Source organism: Biomphalaria glabrata, chromosome 1 (genome assembly GCF_947242115.1).
Source record: "Biomphalaria glabrata chromosome 1, xgBioGlab47.1, whole genome shotgun sequence".
In the NCBI taxonomy this organism is placed as follows: Eukaryota; Metazoa; Mollusca; class Gastropoda; family Planorbidae; genus Biomphalaria; species Biomphalaria glabrata.
In genome coordinates this window covers 66,806,957-66,828,813 of record NC_074711.1, presented here as the reverse complement: position 1 = coordinate 66,828,813, position 21,857 = coordinate 66,806,957, and the positions used below count along the sequence as shown (strand labels likewise).

At 29.4% G+C, this 21,857-nt stretch overlaps 2 protein-coding genes across 10 annotated transcripts; one reads left to right on the top strand and one right to left on the bottom strand.

Annotated features, from left to right (window-relative positions):
- Positions 1-385: 385 nt before the first annotated feature.
- Positions 386-14,489, bottom strand: LOC106061941 (uncharacterized). Of its 4 annotated transcripts, none has more exons than XM_013220174.2 (12): positions 14,418-14,489; positions 13,736-13,863; positions 12,458-12,545; positions 11,765-11,926; positions 10,433-10,605; positions 9,841-9,985; positions 8,599-8,706; positions 8,166-8,257; positions 7,314-7,584; positions 6,580-6,620; positions 3,283-3,380; positions 386-2,065 (listed from the first exon to the last, which is right to left on the bottom strand). In XM_013220174.2, the coding sequence occupies exons 2-12, from the start codon at positions 13,799-13,801 to the stop codon at positions 1,735-1,737; spliced, it is 1,575 nt and encodes a 524-aa protein (XP_013075628.2). In that variant the 5' UTR covers positions 13,802-13,863; positions 14,418-14,489; the 3' UTR covers positions 386-1,734. The 4 variants fall into 4 exon arrangements, with proteins under 4 accessions (XP_013075628.2, XP_055865389.1, XP_055865383.1 ...); XM_056009414.1 differs by lacking the exon at positions 14,418-14,489 and adding an exon at positions 14,221-14,411; XM_056009408.1 differs by lacking the exon at positions 14,418-14,489 and adding an exon at positions 14,230-14,411.
- Positions 14,490-14,711: 222 nt separating this feature from the next.
- On the top strand, positions 14,712-21,741 carry LOC106061943 (tetratricopeptide repeat protein 1-like). Of its 6 annotated transcripts, none has more exons than XM_056009568.1 (6): positions 14,712-14,782; positions 16,781-17,430; positions 17,534-17,707; positions 17,875-18,060; positions 19,744-19,798; positions 19,983-21,741. In XM_056009568.1, exons 2-6 carry the CDS (start codon positions 16,840-16,842, stop codon positions 20,117-20,119), a joined length of 1,143 nt encoding a protein of 380 aa, XP_055865543.1. In that variant the 5' UTR covers positions 14,712-14,782; positions 16,781-16,839; the 3' UTR covers positions 20,120-21,741. The 6 variants fall into 6 exon arrangements, with proteins under 6 accessions (XP_055865543.1, XP_013075632.2, XP_055865571.1 ...); XM_013220178.2 differs by having other exon boundaries at positions 14,722-14,851; XM_056009596.1 differs by having other exon boundaries at positions 14,766-14,782; positions 16,789-17,430.
- Positions 21,742-21,857: the final 116 nt, after the last annotated feature.

The following is a 21,857-nucleotide window of genomic DNA, read 5'->3' as shown; positions in this document are numbered from 1 at the left end:
GAAATCAAGTCTTAAAACTAAATGACCATAACAGTGTACTGAATAGTTAAGGGATTTAAGCAAAAACATTTTAAAAATATTTCTTGCTTAAACCAAGTTTACAGAAAAAGTAAAAGGGTAACAAAACTATCACTAAAAATTTTTTAAAAATTTATAACACATTGACGGCTCAAAAGATTCCTAAATAAATGTTAAAAAATAATGTTAGTCAAGATGACAAACTAGCAACTCACTAGAGTCAAAAGAAACTTAAACCAAGCAAAATTTTCTTCTGACTGTGTCCTGTTAGGTCTTCTTTAGAACCAGTATGAACTACTGGTACTGTTAAAAAGTACCACAATTCTACTATATTCATACACCAAGAGTAGTATTGTTTTTTCCAAACCCAAAAGTACAAGTACTATTTTTTTTTTTTTTAGTTTTCTTTTTCTAAACTCAACATAAAACTGCTTTTAAAAAATAATCAGGAGAAAAATACATCATCATAAAGAATACTGTGCACACCTGAACATGTGACTAGCAATGTGCCTAACCCTGATGAATAGAAAGAAAATGTAGGCAAGCACTTCTGTGAGGTTGAAAACTACAAGCTAATTTATGTTGAGAAGACCAGGATGTTATTTTTTTTAATCTATTCACCTAAATATACATTCTAGGCTAAAAGTAAAATAGATGAACAATTTGCTGCTAGATTTAAACATTGCATGGTAAATAAAAAAACAAAATGGTTCAACATCAACAAACCATTAAGTACATGCAAGCAAAAAGATAACAAAAATTGTAAAAATTATTTATTAACAATAGGTAGAAAAACTTTTTTTAAAATTTTTTTACCTTTTTTGGTACTTTCAAAGGAAAAAATAATGATTAAAATAACAAAAATATGTAAAGATTGTTTACATTCATATTCAACTTCAAAGGACCAACTAAATGTGATATATTGATGTTTAAAATAAATGGTATATACTATGTCCATTATTTAGTTGCATAACACAAGTGCGTACAAAATGTAGGACTTTATGAGTACAAAAGAACATTGATAGAAACTGGTATCAGCACAGTTCCAAAGTTTCATCTCAATTAAGATACTGCCAAACACAAAGCTGTACCATGCCAACTACTTTATGAAGTCCCATGTTACTTTCAATCAATATGCAAGTCATCAAAAGTTCTATGAATTATCATATTGATAATGCCATTTTTGTAAACTCTGCAGCACAAATTTTGTCTTTGTCATTTATTATTGTGCTAATTGTTGGAAGTGCTAAGGCAAGTTCTTTGTTGATATGCATTGTACTTTTACAACAGTTTTCAAATTTTGTTTAAAACATTTAGATAACATTAAAATGTATTGCTTATCAACAATATTGCAAGACATTTTATACTTTATGTTAAGATGGGCATGCTGGTCTTTTTTAGAATTTAGAAGTACCCCTATTTTCTACTATGTTAATTTTTCAATTCACAAAATTGGGTCGGAGGAGGGAAGATATTTTTTTAAATAACATAAAAATATTTCATTAAGTTAAGAGATACAAATTTACAAACAGAAAAACAAATACAAAAGCTGCCACCTTCGATGATTGATGAAATTCTGTACTTAAAACAATACTTATTGTTATAAGAAGCAGCTTTGTTGTAATAAATAATGTATTGCGAACCCAGTTGTTTCAACACTGTTTCCTTTATAACTCTTATTATCTACATTATTTATAATGATGGCAAATACAAAAATCAGTTTCTTACACGTAAATTGTAATGACTTGAATTCCACTTGTCTGACATGGTCAGCAGTGACGAATTTTCCTTATTAACACTGAAACTAGTACATGTGTGATTCCAGTTACTCATGACCTTTTTAAATTCTGTATTCAAAACAGGAGTTTTATTTGTTGTGGAGCCTGCATAAATGTTTGAAATATTATTTGACAGAGTAGTCAAATGTCTATTTCTCAGTTTTAACCAAGATTGATGATGATTTCTCATTTTTTGTTCCGTAGCAGTAAATACTATATTGTCTGAGGCTGTCTTATGTTCTTGTACAGGTACCATTAATTTGCTTGATCTGTAGGTTTAAACAAAAGACAAAAAATTTTCAGTTTTATTTTAACTGTTTTTAATTATTACAAAATTTAATCTGAAAGAAAAAAACAAATTAAGTAGTCAAATTGAAAAAACATTACTGTACTTTCACGCATATACCCCCGTATTTTCTTATAACTCGCACAAGGGTATATCCTGCATCAATGACAAAATAAGTAAAACAAAATCATACAACCCGCAGCCTTATATAACCCCGTATGTGCAAAGCATGACTTGCCAAAAACTACTGATACATCATCATTTCTATTTGTTTTCTTGAGGTTTAGAATGAGATGTTCATAAAGATTTCCAATGTACATTTCACACTCACACAGCAAACTATAGGAGTTATAAAGACCCACCAGTGTGTCAATAGTTTCAATTATGCTATGTTTATGAGTAAAATAAATTTTGTAAGCCCCACACCTTTGTATGACTCAATAGCTGCCATTCATTGGTAAGAAATGTGTAAAAACATGCAGGCTATATGCACAAAAATACGGTAATAGATATGATAATTTTAATTTATTTTATCTATCGAGCACAAACAACTATACACAATTTTTAGGAGCTCTATTACAAAAAAGCCACTATTGTTTGCACTATATCTGTCTGTATTTTCTATTGAAATCTTAAAGCTATTAACAATTTGATTTAACTATTGCCTTTATTTTGCTTGAAATAGGTGCAATAGTTAGGTTTGATCTTATAAAAAATATAATTTTATTTTTAAAATGTGTACATATTGTATGCACATTCACGTAAACATAAACCATTTTTAAATTAAAAGAAAAAAAATTTTCAAGGTCTTTTCTAAAAAACCAAGCATGTTTGGGTCCACTATTATCTTCATAAATGGGTGTAAAGGCTTTTATAGGTCTCCAAAATAATACTCATTTGTTTTTAATTTTTTTTTATTAATTAAGTATGCCAATTGTATGCACATGCAGATGAACCATTTGTAAAAGAAGATTTTAAAGGCAGCTTGTCTTACACTCTATTTTATCATGTATACATTCTGTAAGGTGGTAAATCTGATTCCACTTTTGTATTCATCTTGTTTAAAAGATGATATTGGATAAAAGCTAATTTATAAGTATTTCGGTTCTAAAATCAAGTATTATTGTCAACACCAAAAGATTACAAAAGAAATTAAGAAAGATTCTCAAATTATTTGCAATTACATATTAATGTACTTACATATGCTGACATTTGTAGCTGTCATTACTTAATGATCTTCTGAAAGCTTTTTTACTCTTCCCCAAATTAGCTTTATTTCTGTTTTTCCGCAGGCGCAACTATACAATGTGAAGATATGTAGAGATTTTATTTGAAGGTTACATGAAAGGATTTAACTTCAACTATATAATTCTTCAAGAAAGCAAGAAAACATAAAAATAACATGAAATCAAGTGTATGGATTAGTTTATCATGCAAAACCAATGATTGATTTGTCAACAAAGAACATTTTTTTGTTAATACTAAAAGCTCTATCAAGCCTTTATGTTTACTTTTGGTATTTCCCCAAAAGGACAGACTAATTAGAAAGCATAAATAGAAATGTCACAAATTCCATATTTTTAAAGCAATTTTTTTTCTTTTTCCTTAAATCTACTTATTTATGTGTTACATCATTTCCACTTCCTTTTAGACATGGTCTAAATAAAAAACATAATCAATCCTAATAGCATTGATAAGATAGATCTAGACTCTTTTTTCTTTTTTTCAAGAGAGAGAAAGTACTTTATAACACTGTATAAACAATTAAATCTTAATATCATTGAAAAGATAAATCTAGACATTGTCATTTTGCTACATTCAATTACAGCAGGCATGTCAAACACACTGTTTGCAGGCCTCATGCAGCCTGTGACCACTTTGCATGCGGCCCGCTTGGCCGCCTCAAGAATTATCAAAATAATGTTAAATTATTAAGCGTTTAACAGTCAACACTAATTTTCAGGTAAAAAAACAACTAAAAAGTAACAATCAAACTCGTTGAACTTATTATGTATTCTTTAATGGTTAGATATTTGGAAACAAATAATTTTTCAAAAATTTATTTTAAATTGAATTAAATGTGGTATTTTGTTTTTTTTTTATTAAATTAACTTCAAATTATATTGTATGTTATCTTTTAAGTTTAATGCTGTTTTTTTTTTAATAACTTTTTAATTATTATTAATTGTTAATAACATATCTTAAATAAGCATATGTTAGACTTACACAAAAATTATCAGTGGTTAATATTGTCATTCTATTTTATTTCAGTAACTACTAGGCCCCCTTTATATTCAGTCTATTCAGTACTTTCTGCAGTCACAAGACAATTTACACTAGTTTACTGACAATTTAATTTCCCAGAATAATGGATTTAATACTGATGAAGAATCAGTAACTAAAGCAGCAACTGCTACTAAAAGAAAAATTAAGGACGAAAATAGATCGTTTCAAGAAAGATGGGAGTTAAATTATTTCTACACATCGGTATCAAATAAGATTCACTGCTATATATGCAATTCCTGCACTAGTGTGCCCAAAGAGTACAATGTCAAACAACATTACGCTAATCACAAAAAGGCATATTATGCTTACACAGGAAAAATGAGAGATGACAAGCTACTTGAATTAAAAAATAGTTTTAAAAGGCAACATATAGTATTTGTTAAACTGAAAAACGAGAGTGAGTCTGTAGCGATAGCCAGCTACATTTTGTCAAACTTAATTGAAAGCTATAGCAAATCATTTAGTGGAGGTGATTTTATGAATGGGTGTGTCGTTAAGACTGCAGAAGTCCAGAAAAGGTGAAAGTATTCAAAGAAATAACGTTAACTAGGAACACTGTGGCAGATAGAATAAATGGCATGTCAGCTTGCGTGAAAAATTAAACAACAAAATAGCTGATTTCTCGATAAATCAATTGTTGTAACGGGTGTAGCACAGTTGGCAATATTCATAAGGACCTTTGACAGGAATTTTGAGATACATGAGGAACTACTTGAGCTCTGTTATATACATAACACCACAACAAGCGAGGATGTTTTTGAGAAATTACAGAAGGTGATATTGATGTAAAATTTACCTATGCTAAAAATAGTGGCTAAAAATAGCTAGTCTAGCAATCATGATTTGGGTTAGAAATGTTGGTGCAAAGCTGCTTGCAAAAATAAGTGAGGCTGATGCTAATTTTAAAATTGATCATTTTCAGTGCATCATTCACCAAGAAGCATTATGCACAAAGTAATTACAGTTCCAACATGTACTAAGACCAGTTCCAGTCACTATCAATTTTATTCCGTGGCTTTAATTATCGCCAATTTTCAATGTTTCTGGATGACATTGGACACGAATTTGATTGTTTTTCCACTATGAAAGCTACAAAACACTTCACCTTTCAAGATTATCTGATAGAAATTTGTCATTAGTGATGAAAGTGTCAGTGACGAACAAACTTCAACCTGACATTAATAAACTTGTATCCCAGAAAAGCTGTCAAGCATCAGGACAACGAAAATAATGCCATAGTAATTTGTTTTATTAATACAAAAGCACTACAAATTTAGTTAACTAAAGGACAGGTATTCCACTAATTCTTGCATATTCTATTGTATTGTTTCTAATTTACATAAAAAATAGTAGGCTATGTATTCCAACTGATTTTTGGATGCGGCCCATACACCTTAATGAGTTTGACATGCCTGAATTACAGTTAATAAAACCAAATTAATATTTCTTTTTATTTATAGAACAAAATACCAAAACAAATGTAGAAAGGGGAACTGGAATGTGGCATTCAATTGGGGCCTTTGGAAAATGTATTTTTGCAATGCACCTGAAACTATTGGTATAAAGAAACGTATTCAGTGTCTAATGACATGCATTGCTTGCATTAAGATTGAAGGTTGCAAAAATAGATTCAAAAAACATAAAACTAACCAAAAAAGAGGGGGGGAGGTCACAGTCGAAATATAATATAGATTGAATTGAGAAGTCATTATCCAAGAAATTACAATGCACAGGTAAAAAAAAGAGAGACAGACAGTCAGAAAATGAGAGCAGGCCATAAAATTCCCAGGCAAAAAAAGTATGCTAGGTTGATCATTATAATGTGGGCCCATTTATAACAATTCACAAAAACAAAAGGGGGTGTTCCAGTCATGATTATCAATATAAAGCCTGGGAACAAATCAACTGGCTTAGTGCGTACTGCTTGTTAATTTATAAAAACACTATTCCAGTCTAAATGCAAAACAGAAAAGATTGGTAGGTCACTACATATTTATTTTAATAATATCACATAACTAGAATATTAGTGTGATAAACAACAAATATTTTTTTGTGATGTTTTATTTATTAGCTAACTAAAAAACCTTAATTTAAGAATTGCACATGAAAAAATTGTGTAGTCAAGTTATAAAATTTCACAAATGAGATTTTGTACATATTTTTTTTTTTTTTTTAAATATTAATCTATCAAAGGGTCAAGAAATTGATTACCTTGATGGGTGTTACAGAGAGATGATTTAATTCTTCCTGGGCTGAAAGCAAAGTAAAAAATAAATAAAACAATTAAACACATTATCATATATTCATACTTCATGATGGGCTTTTACAATGTGCTTGTGACTTTAAATCCTTTCATTTTCAAAATGAATACCAAGAGTTGTGTGATGCATTGTAGTTGATGAAAACTTAATAGTACTGTTATTCTAAAAGCTTTTGATTATATCAATTAAGATTTGCATACAAAATTAAATTAAATTTTTAAAAAGTTAAAATGGAACAAGATAAGAGCCATACACTAAAGCTTTAAAGTTTACACAGTGAATTAAAATTAAATTTTGATTTCCTTTCTATCTGTTTATTTTATATATCTATATATATTTCAGTGTTCTGAAATACAGATTTGGTGGTTGTTGTTTTCTTATTTGACTTAAAATCTTAATATTAGAACTTAAGCATCTTACTAAGATAGTTCTTTCTAATTATATTTTTATAATATTTGTTTAGAGTAAGAGAGACTATTTTAGACAAGAAATTGCATGTACATTGTGCAACAAAACATTTTAGCTTAAGTCAGCTCAAAGCATGTGACAAATAAACAACTTATACTGTTAATATCAAAGAATAAAATTGCTTTGCTAAATAATCTAAATTGGTAGAAGTATAGAACACATAAATTAGGCTGCAACTAGCATGTTGTGTTATTTTCTCTCATTCTTTGTACCTACCAATTTCAAGAGCACATGTCAGGTACTCCAGATGGGAAATTCGTAAACATAATTTGATAGATTTAGCACCACATTCCTTTAATAATGATGGTGAGATGAAACAACTCTGAAAGGCATGCAACATTCTCCCTGAAATAAAAGCTTCCCAAAGTTCCTCACAGGCAGCCAGAGATTTACAACGCAGAGTAAAGCAAACACTTCCATCTGATATGTCTGTCAATTTTCCATGTTTGCATAACATCTTGATTGCATTTGTCACTTCGGTTGCTTCCTATGTGGGAAAAAAGAAAACAACAATGAACAAACATAGTTATTTTGAAGCTCATAACACAGGAAAATGGATAGTGCCAGGAGTCTGGACTCACAAACTGAAGAGGGAATCCTGCTGCCTCTCCAATACTATATTTAGAAATATTTTTTTTTCTTGTATACAAAACACTTTTCTGATTTAAAAAAAGAATTTAAAAGGCTAAGTGGAATAGTTTTGATGAACACTCATTTCTTATTTTGTATTCTAAACATGGTGTAAATATATATGCAAAGAAAAAATGAAAATTTGTTTTATAATTGTATGTTAAGTTCTTTTTGTTTTCATTCCATCCTTAAAATTCCAAATGTAGGAGCTTATAGCCCTCTCTCAGATCCCAGCTGATTAAGCAGGGATAAGAACACTTTTTTTTTTCATTTGGGGGTGAGTTTGAGAATTACGGAAAATATTTTAAATAAACCACTAAGATAAAACTTTAACTGAGAAGGGAACAACTAAAAAAGCAAAATTAATTAAAAAAATCATTAAAAAAAAAAAAAAAAAAGAAACAACAATAAGTAGCAATACTAAATAAAACCAGTTACCAAGATTAATTTATTAGTTCCTTCAAGTTCTTTTTTAAACTGTTCATAGGCAGCAGGAGATGGATCCTTTCTTTTGATATTTGCATAGGCATCTTAAGGATAGAAAATGAATAACAAAATTTTTAAATATTAATTATAAAATAAAAGCTAATAGCAGTAAAACAATTAGTCAACTATTTAAAATTGAATATAAATATATATAGTTGGGAGCTTTGCTTTTTGTGTAAAAAAAAAAATAGGTGCGGTACTCAGTGATGGATTGCCTAACTTTTCTTTTAACTACTAATTAATTAATAATAAAAGATAAAATACAAGAAAAGTATAATTTTTTTCCCCACATTGACAAAGGAGCCATTAGGCCATACTGGTGCTGTCACAAAAAAAAGCACTGGTTGGGAGTAAAATGAAATTGTCAGCTCTAAGTGTTACTTACTTTTGGCCATCTGCAGCATCAGTTCTTCAACTTCTAGACAAGAGCATTTCATTTTCTTTTGAGTTGATGGAGTAATACTTTCACAGTCCACATTAACTCTGACCTCCCCTAGAAAAAAGGTCAAGTTTATATAGATTATTGCATTCAAGGTGTGTTTGATTAAACAGATAACTCTTTTTTGTTCATAATTTTTTTTTATTTTATACAAGAGGTCATTTATTGCTTGGAAAAAAAATATGTAGACAAAGCTAATTTATGACTATCTCTTCATGTGCAGTTTTCAGGCTATTGCAATGTTGACACGAGTAAACATGTGGGTACAGGTGTTGTTTTTTTTTACATTAATGAATTCCCAAACGCATTTAGAGTTTAATAACTGCCAGTGTCAAAAATATTGATGATCTTCCTTCTTCTGCGTTCACATTAGTTAGAGGGTTCAGATGACCAGTCCAATAACTGAGATGAACCATCCAATTTTACTAGTATTTTTAAAAAAATCACATTTAAGTAAATCTAAATCCATCTACGGTCCTTCTTCAATTCAATTGCATCAGCTTCAATGAGATTTTTTTCTAACTAAAATGACATACATCAATAATAATTTTTGCAGTCATGGCTCCAAAAATTAACTTTGCCTGTTATATCATCTTTAATAAAAATTACTTAATTTCATTTGACATAAAAAACCTGGGCAACCTTTATAGTATTTAGCGTGAGACACACCAAGATAAAATCAAAATTTAAAGAGAATAATGTTGTTATTTTTTAATCATGCTAATATGAATGTTAGTCTTTTGGATTGTTCTTCACTACCACAGCTCAAAAACTATTAGCTTGGCCCAATGCTGATTTAGCTCTATCAATGTTCATGCAGTTAAAAGTATAAGCAATTGAGACCTTAGGTAACGACACGTTAATACAGATTTTTTAAATAAAAGAAATTCTTTTTGAATTTCAACCCTATCAACTATGAGTAAATTATATATATATATATATATATATCATACTTAATAATAAGATAAATAGAACATATCCAGCTAACATCAGAAAAAATATGTAGAAACATGTTTATGATGCCCAATCCTATTTTTTTTATTCTTACTCCTCATATCTCTTCAAAAGTTCATTTCAGTAGACTAAGTAAATACAGGGTGGATTTACTCTTGTTTTTATTTCCTTCTATTATTATAACATACAAAGTAGACTTGAGTATTTTTTAAATTCAAAGCCTTATGTACTTACCACTTTTTCTTTTACGTTTCATTTTACTCTTGGACGAAGGAGGATCTAATTTATTGGCTAACCATCCTTGAAGTGTTTTTCGCAAGGCGTCAACAAAGACAAAGAAGGCTTTGTCTGATCTCTTACTAATGACGTTGAGTAGTTCCTGTTCAGAGATTAATTTTCTGTTCTTAATACTAAGACATTTTTTTTTAAATTTATACTCAGCCAAAAACAAACACAGATCATATAAAAGTAAATCAATATCTGTTTATCTATGGATAGTGTTGATAGCTGCTCTAAAAACCTCATTTATTTTTTCGATGAATTACAAATCTAATCCAAAACCAATATAGAATATTTATTATTAAATTTTTGTCATGCTCTAACAATTCAAGACATGTTTTATTACTTTTAGAAAATCTTATACATTTCTCTTGTAGTGACACTTTGTTTCACTAACTGGTTTTTCTCCCATATCCATCATTCAATAGTTAATTAATACATTTTCAATTGTTTTTCCCTCTTTCCCCTCTTCACCATCCATGGCTAAAATACTTAAATATATATTATAAAATGTATTTATCAGGCATGGCAATTATAATTATTATACCTCATTTTTTGCTTCAGCACCACTTTTCTCTTTAATACGATTTACATCACTTATAGACAATACACGTTTTGCGATTAGTTCAGAAAATATATCATCTGCTATAATATTCTCAACTAACACATCTCGGTTTTCCAAAATAGCTTTCTTGTGTTCTGTAGTCATAGCTTCATCCTCTAAAATAATGAATATATGTTAAAAATTATTTTAAATATTTTCATTCAAAAAAAAAAAGCTGAACATAAAGTAGAAAGATATTTTTTACAATATTGTATTTGATAGTTTTCTGAACAATTCTTTTTTTACCAATTAACAAATCTAGTCACAAAAGAAACAAATGAAAATTGCTCAATTTGAAAGTATCCATAAAATTAAAAAATACTTTATCTCTTTGTTTTTCTCAGGTAAACAAAGAGAAAGTAAAGCGTCTTTAAATTGGTGATACAAAAAAAAAATATTTTCTGATTATTAATTTCATCTAGTTTTATATGTTCTCAAAATACTCATGTATGCCACACTGCAAAAAGACTTGTAAAAAAAGTAAACATTTCTTTGGGGAGTGTTTGTTCCTTTTTGTGTGTGCTAAAAAAAAAAGAAGGTTTTACAATTATGTAGATATTATCAATGTTTTCACAGTTATTATAAATTTTTCTGTGATTGTAAACTATGATGGCCTTAGATATATGGAGTCGAAGCCTATAATAGATATTAGTCTGTATTATTGAGATCTAGGTTTAGAATTAGATCTACATATATAGATCTACCCAGAGCATTAAGGTAACCAACTGTAGGAAAAAAACTAACATTTTTATCCACATTCATCTCTGCCCAAGAAGAAAATAAGCGAGTCTGACTGATGTTAACAACCTGGTCAGACATACATACACAATGTTGGCAATCCTGATGTCACATAGAAACCTGGTGAAACTCTAACTGTTTCGGATGCGCAGAAAAATTGCATCACTAAATATAAATTACTTAGTCATTATTATATATTATAGTTGTTATTGAAAATAAAATAAAAAGAATAATATATTCATTATCTTTAAATGAAAACACATATAAGAAATTGTCAAAACCTTTTCCTTTAAATTATTTAAACATTTTTTTTTAATTCTGTGTTTTATGTACTTTTATCCATATTGCAGAAATAATGCAGCCTACATTAACTGAGCTCATAAACAGAGATCTTTTGAAATCAATTGAATATATGAAAAGAATCTTTATAGCATAAATAAAGAGTGTATTACCAAAATGTGACCAAATTAATCTGCCACAATCTTTAAACAGCCTTTGTCAAAGGCATAATGATGTGATTTAAGCAGTTTAATTTACCTTCACATTCTTCATCAGAAAACTGACATCTTTCTCTAGAATTTTCCTGGTTATCAGATAGATCAGACATATATCTGTTTTGATTTGATGATCTAGAATGATTATGAGTGTCTATGGCGGATCCATCTGCTATGTCTCTATTGCTTTGCAAATTGAAAGAGCCTGATGAATAGATCATCTATATTAGAGAACAATAATTTTGAGAATAAAGACTGATTAATGGATGGAAAAATATATTATTTTTAGAATATGATCCTAATTATTCACTCTATAAGATATACAGGGTTTTTCCATACACTTTTGTGATTAATACAAAGTGTGTTTAATGGTGCCAAAAAATAAAAGATAAGTAGAATAGAAAAGGTTTATTTTTATTAACTGATCTCATTGACATTAATTATGCGACATTTTTTTTGCACAAACATGTATATATGTATTTAAGAAACTAGGCAAAATAATGTTTAAGAAAATTACAAATCAAAATTTAATAATTTTTATCTGAAAAGTTACATCAAATGTGGACTATTACAAATTGATCAAATTATTAATGTTGTCAACAAGCTATTGCTATGGATATATATCATTCAAAGTCATTTAGTCACACAGTGCAGCATTATCTAAGAAAGAAGTAAACACCTTCTTTTTTTAATTTTTAAAATGCAATTAATTAAACTTAGTAATTATCAAACTTACTTGTGGATTTCAGAGCAGAAATACTTTCTTCCAAAGATTTTAACTGTTCAATCTGTTGACGTTCTCTGTTTTGTCTTTCAAGTTCATCCTTAAAAATAAAAGGTTTGGTTGTTAAATTGTATATATATATATGGAAAAATCTGACTTAAAAGTATAAATAACAAAATACCCAGTTTTTTGCACCATTAGACATGTAATATAGTTTTTGATTTTTTTCTAGAGTGGATGGGTAAATCTGAGTCTTAAAGATCAATGTTTTACTTAAGATATACATGCGCAAGACTGGTTTGATTATTACACTGGTTTGGCTCTAAGTGCTCAACAAGTTTCCCATGGTGAAGGGGAGTGCAGCGTTGGTAGTAGTATTAACATTCTCTAAAAGTGATATCAATGTGTTACTGTTGTATTTTCTTACAGAAAAATACAAATCATCTAGTTGAATATGATTTATAATATGATAATAATTAAAAAATTAAGGTTTTATTGTATTTAATGTTTTAAGGTACAATTTTAAATAAAATACAAAAGTTGAAAGGTACACTAGACTTGACTTTTCAAAACCTAGATCCAGTATGACAATGGAAACTATTCAGCTAAAATGATTTGTTTTTTTTATTATTTTTATTATGTATTAATTCATGTTTATTGGTGTGGTGGCTGAGTGGTAAAGTGCTTGGCTCTCGAACTGGGGGTCGGGTTCAAATCCTGGTGAAGACTGGGATTTTTAATATTGGGATCTTTAGGGGGCCTCTAAGTCCACTCAGCTCTAATGGGTACGTGACATTAGTTGCACAAAAATAAAGGCAGTAAGTCATTGTGCTGGCCATATGACACCCTCACTAACCATGGGCCAAAGAAATGACCCTTACATCATCTGCCCCATAGATCACAAGGTCTGAAAGGAGAACTTTACTTACTACTGAATTATGTTATATAATAAAGTGTTGTATACTTAATAAGCTGGCTAGATAAAAGAGTGAACTGGAGAGCATCTTCATATTGTTATATGACAAAGCCCATGTAATGAATGGAAGAGACCCATTATCCACATTTTCTCATTTTATTTTTATTTAAAATTATTTTCAATGAGATGCAGATTCCCCCCCCCCCCCCCCCCAAAAAAAAAATCCTTCAGCATACAAAGAGTAATTGTACAATCCACCTAGCCTACAATGCTACTAAGTTTATAGGCCTATAGTTTTACTAATTTATTAGATCTAGATCTAATCTTCTTCTTGATTTCATTTTATCATTAAAATATAATAAGTTATTATAAACCTTTTCTTTCTGAAGTCTTTTTATTTTTTCCTGGATGTCATCTATGGACTTATTTTTGTCAGCCATTGAATATGATTGTAATAAAAACAATCAAATTCAGATCGATATGATAGCAATGCATTGTTGTACTAGAAATAATAGAAAGACGTGTAGACTTTAGATTTATAATCTATATTCCTATAGTATATTAAAGTATATTAGATATCATAGATCTAGATCTAAAGTAAAGAGAGCTCATAGCACAGAGGGCTTAAGCGGCTTAGTAGACAAGTTACTTATTACTTAAGTAAACCTGCCGCCTTTCAAGCTACTTTAGCTTAGGCCAGGCTAGCTAGGGTACTAGGGTCACACTAGTGACTAGATACTAGACTCTTACTAGAGTAGATAGCTAGGCCTGCTAGGACTAGGAGTGGAGTAGTAGGAGTCACAATAATAGACAGTAGACTAGAGAATACTACTATTAGTTATATTAGTATTAGTATTACTAGAGACACCAGAGTAGGGTAGGTAGCCGGCTAGGTAAGCTACTTGATCTAGACCAGATCTATAGCCCTAATTTTACAGGCCCTGTTCATAATATTGTCTATAAATGATTATGATGTCTAGACTATATCGCATTTATCATATTTAAAATTTAGATCTAATCTAGATATTAGATCTAGACTAGATCTATTTGACACACAGGAAATTGGGGAAACCCCGCTTGTAAATTTGTATTTTTTTCTCTGTTGTTGGTGTAAGTCTGATTTTTTCAACTTGATGTCTTTATCTAAAGTTCTAATACAAATAAAAAGATATATGGTCTAACTGTAACATTCATAATTGTATATTATCATGTTTAATTTTATGATATAAAATGAATATTATTTTTGGTTTGATTAATTATATCTAAGATTATCAGATCAAATCTTTAAAAAAAAAAAAAAGGCTTAAAAGACCATTCAGTACATTAAAATACAAGGGAAAACACTCTTATAACCCTAACAATAATAAAAGCCAGAGATCGTAGAAAATGCATTGCATTTAGAGACTATAGATCTAGATCTAGTATTTAGAGTATTTTAGAGTCTATAGTCACTATGGATCTAGATCTATCTAGAACTATATATTCGCAGTGCAAGATGATTTGTTAAACAATTGAATTTGACTCTAGATATAGATCTAGATTATATATAGATATATTATAATCAATTCTAATCTAGAAAAACATAATAAATGTCATAAAAATAGTAAAATTTAAAAATACTATGAGTTATGAGAGATTCAATATAGATCTAGATCTAATATATAATATATAGATCTAGACTCTATCTATTCTATAAATCTATGTCTATACTATAGACACTATAGTATTATTAAAATTATTATTATTAATATTATTAATTATATAAGATCTAGATTTAGATCTAGAGTCTATAATAATTCTATTCTCTAGACTATATTTATTATAATTTATATTAATAATATTATTAGATAATTAGTAGTTTCTAGATCTAGAATATATAAATAATTTTATATTATAATATATAATATATTTATTTCTATCTCTACTACTAGAATCTACTACTTAGTAGTACTAGTACTACTAGTGTACTAGATCTAGTACTACTAGATTTATTTAAGATTATTATAGATCTACATTTATATCTACTCATCTAGTCTAGACAGTCTAGTTACTAATCTAGACTAGAGTGTAGTATTGGTATATTTATTTATATTAGTTATTTATAGATCTAGATTTATTTATTGTACGGCCTACGAAAGGCATAAAAGGCATATGTACAGCTACACACTGACTGATGACTAACAGTCAGGCGGTCACTAACACAGGTCACACTGACTTAGACTTAGTCACACTTTTATCTTTTAATTTGCTTTACAGAGAAATACTTGATTAGTTGATAATCATAAGTCTTAAGTTGATTGAAATAATAGCCATTATCAATATGAATAGGCTAGATCTAGATGTAGTTCTAGTGTCCTAGTCCTCTAGACTGACTAGATTCAGTCTGATCTGGAAGACTAAAACTTTGAGTAAAATTAGATCGGTTTCTCCATTCACTTAGCAGAAATCAACCATCCTTCCTTGCTCATCTCAATATATGTCAATATGTATTATTATCTATCACTCTATTTGCCTGGAGTGGGAGTAGAGTTATAACAGTATAATAGTCTTAAATAGTATATTATAGTTTATAGTATATAACTATATAATCTGAAGGATATAATCTTATTTTGATTAGATCTAGACTATGTTTTCACTTTCATATAATAATATATATGTAAGAAACATTTTTTAAAAATTTATTATATTTTTCTATATTTAATAGATTCTATCTAGACTCTAGTAAGTATTAGTAATAGTCAAAAGTATTTCTAGATAAATATCAATCTAATCTATGTAGATTTATTGACTATTTTTACAAAGCAACTCACTCATTTTTTTCTTTTACCTGACCACACAAGAATCAATAAAAAAATATTAACCAATTAGTTAATTAACAATTGGTAATTAATTATTTTGTTTGGTATCTCAAACAATGGAAAGATATTGTACTTGACTGAAGTGATGATATAAGCTGAATTAGTCCCCTTTATAGGTCGCTGCTTAGTATGTTTGAAACAAGCTATAGATAACTATACAATCGTCTATAATCATAAGCACCTCACTAGCAATGTGGTTAGTTTGTCAGCTTGAGCCACGAGTTTGAATCCAAATCCTTCCCCTCTTCCTTTTTTTTAATAAATGCTTTTAAAAAACAATTACGGTAAAATTTACTCAGTTAGTATTACTTAGTTTGGGATTTTAAGTCATCCCTGTATCCACCAGTTATTGTTATAACTGTGGTGGCAATGCAGGTACGGATAGCCATGTCCACATAGATGCATGGGCAAGCATACTGCAGTGATTATTGATGATGGTTTAGAACTAGATGTTAAAGAATTATATTATTTAGAACCTAAGTTCTAGAGTTAGTGGTTATATTGTGCAGTGTTTGCAGAGTGTATATTTATTATAATTGTTTTTTTTTTTTTTTATTGTAGTTTTTCAGAAAACTTTTTAACTGAATATCTTATACAAGTCATTTGAAGACAGATAAAATATGGCGTCTTGCCATAAAGGAGAAGGAGATGTTACAACAGAGCCAGATGATGCCAGTTCAACAAATGAAGAATACTTTCACAATCCTGAAGATTTCATTGACATTCATGCTAATGAGAAACCTGTCAAATACACTGACAATGAATCTGTACATAAAACAGACTGTCAACCGAATTCAGAATGCTCCCCACTAACTAATTGCAGCTGGTCATTAGATAAAGATTCATGTTGTCCAAACTCAAAATTTGTTGAGGATTTAAAAACTCCTGTACAGGTCAGTGAAGACTCAGATGTGTGTACAAACTTTGAGAAAAAAACACATATTGGGGATGACAGTGAAGAAGAATATCATTCCGCTGAAGAAAGTTGCAGCAGTGATGACTTTGTGCCAGAGGATGATGACTGTGATAACAATGATTTCCTTAAACAAACAAATGCTGATAGTGACAACACTGGTGAGATTAATGCCACAGAATGTGATGAAGAAAATAGCTGCAGTGAATCTGACAAAGATGAAAAAGAAACTGAAATTGTTGACGATTTAGAGATTAGGAAAAAGACTGAAGAGCTTTTGAGTGCAGAAGAAATATTAGTAAGTTATATTTCTGCAAAGAAAAAAAAAAAGGTAATAATTTTTTCTGCATTGTAATTTAATAGGGATTATTAGAGTTCTCTTTTTTTTTTTTTTTTTCAAGGAAAGAAAAAATAAAAGTCAACAATTGAAGGATGAAGGGAATATTAAATTTCGAAATGCTTTATATGATGAAGCCATTAAAGACTATACTGAAGCACTTGATATTTGCCCTCTTACATTTCACAAAGAAATATCCATCATGTTTGCTAATCGAGCTGCTTGCTACATGAAAAAGGTAAATCTTTAATGCATACTGTTCGAAAAGTTAAAGAACAAAAAGTTATAAGATCATCTAACATAAATGTTGAAGCTGCAAATAAAACTGTTATGCACATTATTTCTAATAAGTGGAAAAATTAATAATTTTTTTTTATCATCAAAAATTTTTTAATGTCTTTGAAGGAATTATATACAGAGGCTATCAAGGACAGTACAAAGGCTATTGATTTACATCCCCATTATTTAAAAGCTATTCTTAGGAGAGCAGAGCTGTATGAGAAAACAGACAAATTAGATGAAGCACTTCAAGACTACAAAAAAGTTGTTGAACTTGATCCATCACAGCATATGGCTAGAGCTGCCTGCATGGTTTGTTTACTTTGATCTAGATTAAATTGCTAGTTTCACATATATTACCAAAACACCATGTGAAAAGAACTCAGTTGTAGATTAAGTGTTTAGGTTTGTTTTAGTTAGGAAATAAAATTATAGAAAAAGAGTTTACTTTGAAATAAAATGTTTTATTGGTCAAAAAATGCAATATAATACAAACAAACATGTCATACTTAATATAAATGATACCGGTACAGTTTTTCGCTGTCCACTTATAGACTTTTACTAGCACTGCAGAAATGTAATATTCGTTAAAAATAAATAAAAGCTGGTTATATAAAAAAAAACAATCAACTAACAAGATTAGCAGTTCTATTAAAAGAAAAGCTAGTAGCCCAATATTAACATATAATATTTAAAAATAATTACAAAATTCTAAAATAATTGTAAATAATATTGTTGGAAATGAAATATAACATGGTTACAAATATAGTTAGTGTTGAAACACAAAGATTGCATCACAAAGGAAGAGATTAAAAACAGCATCACACCTGCAATTGGGGCCCCACGATGACCTTCTAACCACTGTCAAAGCACAAACTAAAACTTTATATTGTAAGATCCTCAGGGCCCACAGAGACCTTCTTTCAAAGAACAGTATCAGGAAAAAGAAGAAAAGGCAGACAGAAAAAGTGATGGAAATACAGCATTAAAGAATGGATGGGCCTTGAAGGAGATTCTATCCTAGACATGAGTGGAGAAAGAAGGTCAACAGAGTGTTGCCGTAATGTCAGAATGTCACAGTGTGAACTTATTTTGGGTGTTAAAATGTGAAGATGACTTGAGGCTACCATTGTGTTGTGTAGATCATACAATGCTCTTTTAGTACTTGTTTTATTTAAGACTTTTATCTCTGATCTTTATTAAACACTCAAATAAGATCCTGTGATGCCGGGGATTTTTATATAGACTCTAAATATCTTTAGAAATTCAAATAATGAAGATCCTTTAATTCAAAATACAAAAACTTTAATTCAGGAACTAGGAATCACACACAATATACAATATACATATTGTACAAAATAAAACAGTACAAGTTGAATATCTTTATAAAATAGATTCAAACAAATGTATTAATTCTACAACTCAAAATTATGCAACTTCAAACTTAGTCTGCAACCTCCCTCTATGAAATCATGTCTACAACTGACGCGATCTTTTTGGCACGGACTGACAGACAGACCACACAACACTGTTCACTGCTATTCCCCTTTTGGGGGGTCACTTAAAATGTAACCTTTATAAGCTGGACTTATGTATTAAAAACTAGATTGTTTAAAATAAATGGGGCACTGGCCAGAATGGCCTCTGCAAGCCATTTCTCTGGTTTTCATTAAAACATTTTTGTTGATGTGGTTGAAAAATTCTCTTTATAGCAAATTTTTCCTTCACTTTATACCTAACTGTCCCCATCTTTTTTATAGTCCGTCTTTTTTTTGCTGCCTTTCAAGATAAATTATTATTGATGTCAATTGAAAAAACTTTTAAGCTTGAGAAATATTAATATTTTATTTCAAATCAATCTTACAATATAGTTTCTGTGTATATCCATTTTTTTTCCTCTGAATGAATTAATGATGAATATTTAGGTTGTACCAGTGTATCTTTTAGTTTTTTCTCCTCTTACTTGCAATGAAAGTTATCCAAATTTCTCTTCAGAAATTGGCAGAACAGATAAAGGACAGGAATGAGAAGCTTAAGGATGAAATGATAGGTAAGAAATAAAAGGAAATATTTTTTTACAATAAATTTTGTCAAAGGCCTATAACAGCCACATATAAACTATTTCAATCTGTAACAACATATTTCAGTGCATTGATATATCAGGTTACACCTATGAAAATGTTTAAGCCTTTAAATAAACCAAAAAAGTAAAATAGAAAACTTTTTCTCTTTAGGGAAGCTTAAGGACCTTGGAAATCTTGTCTTACGTCCATTTGGTTTGTCAGTCAACAACTTCAATATTCAACAAGACCCAAGCTCTGGCTCTTATTCAGTTCAGTTTCAACAAAATCAACCCAATAATGGCCGCTGATTATAATGAAGATGTTTTATTTTTTTAAAGAAAGAAAAATTATTGAAATAAAAGAATTTGTTGATAAAGTGATTCATTTGACTGCAGTCACGTGTGTTTTATAGCAACGTTTGGTTCTGTAAGTTATTTGACTGATGTTGTGTGTTTAATTACAACATTTGGTGTCTGTAAGTTATTTGACTGCTGTTATGTGTGTTTTATTACAAAATTTGGTGTCGGTAAGTTATTTGACTGATGTTGTGTGTGTTTTATTACATTTGACAACTGTTTTATTACAACATTATGTGTTTGTACGTTATTTGTCTGCAGTAGTGTTTTATTACATTTGGTGTCTGTAAGTTACTTAACTGCTGTTGTGTTTTATTTTTATTGCAACATTGGTGTCTGTTTTTTTGTTTTATTACATCATTTAATGTGTACATCTGCAGTTGTGCTTTATTACAATATTTGAAAGTTTGACTGCTGCTGTTTTTTAGCTACATTTTGATATCAGTATGATATTAACATGGTGCTATGGTTTTGACACATTTTGACTTTTCTGTAAGCTACTTGCCTGATGCCGTTTATGTTTTAATTTATGGCTATATTTCAATGTCAACAAACCAAGCAGTTCATTTGAATATAAGTAAAGGTTTCCTGACATTTAAAAATAAAGCACATAGCTCTATTTAACATCCAATCCAATCTTACTTGAACTAAAATGTTAATGTTCTATTATTTTAAATTCAAATAAATATAATTCACTAAAGTCCTGACTTTATTTTTCTAAACCACTCAGTTGATCTTAATGTTCTTGTCATTGTATGAAACAATAGACATTGTCCCCAATAGTCTTCTTCAAGACCACTTTTTGCTGCCAAGATCTAGTCTCTTGTGCAGTCAGTGCCATGAAATAAAGCATGCTTCAGCTGCTCTACACTGCAATTCTGGTTGAGGTGGAGTAGTTTGGGACATTCTAAGAATACTGGGGTAGCTGTGTGGTGTTTATTTTATTTAGGGTGTGAACTGTTGGAAAATTATACTTTCCTATCTGTAGATTGCTTAGTTTAGTCTACACATACTAAAGCCAACTGGTTGAGCTACTCTCCTTTATAATGGTTGGCTAACATGGACTTAGATTGTTATAGTTTACTGTTTTTGTTCAACTGATTACCTTGCTTTTAACAATTTTAACTTTTTCATTTCTGTTTATGAATATGGTCCATGTGATCCATTGCAGAGTGACTGTAGTGTTCAAATTGATCATTGTTGAATAGGTTCTAAACATTAAAGTTTTCAACTCTTATTTGGGGCTAGGAGCAATGTTATTAGTCATTGCCAGAAAAGTTGATTGTATGTAAATAAAATAAAATCCAAAATTGGGTGTATTTTTTTTATAAGCTCTACAACTAATCTAATTCTTTTGTCATTGTGTGAAACAAGAAACTTTGTCGCCAATATAAACAAACACAGCATTTTAAGAATAGACAGATACTAGTATAATAGGGGAGTATGAAAAATGTAAGTATTAATAATAATTAGTTCTTATCGTGCTTTTTGTTTTGTGCAAATGTTACTTTTCTCTCTAAATCTTTATCATAACATTCATATTAAAAACAACCATAATATTATATCATCAAGCAGATATTTGTTTTGCCAATTTTTTTATTATACCAATATTATACTATTCATTTATAAAACACATAATAATTATTAAGAGTATTTTTTTTTGCTAATAGCCCTAGTACAGTGATAATAA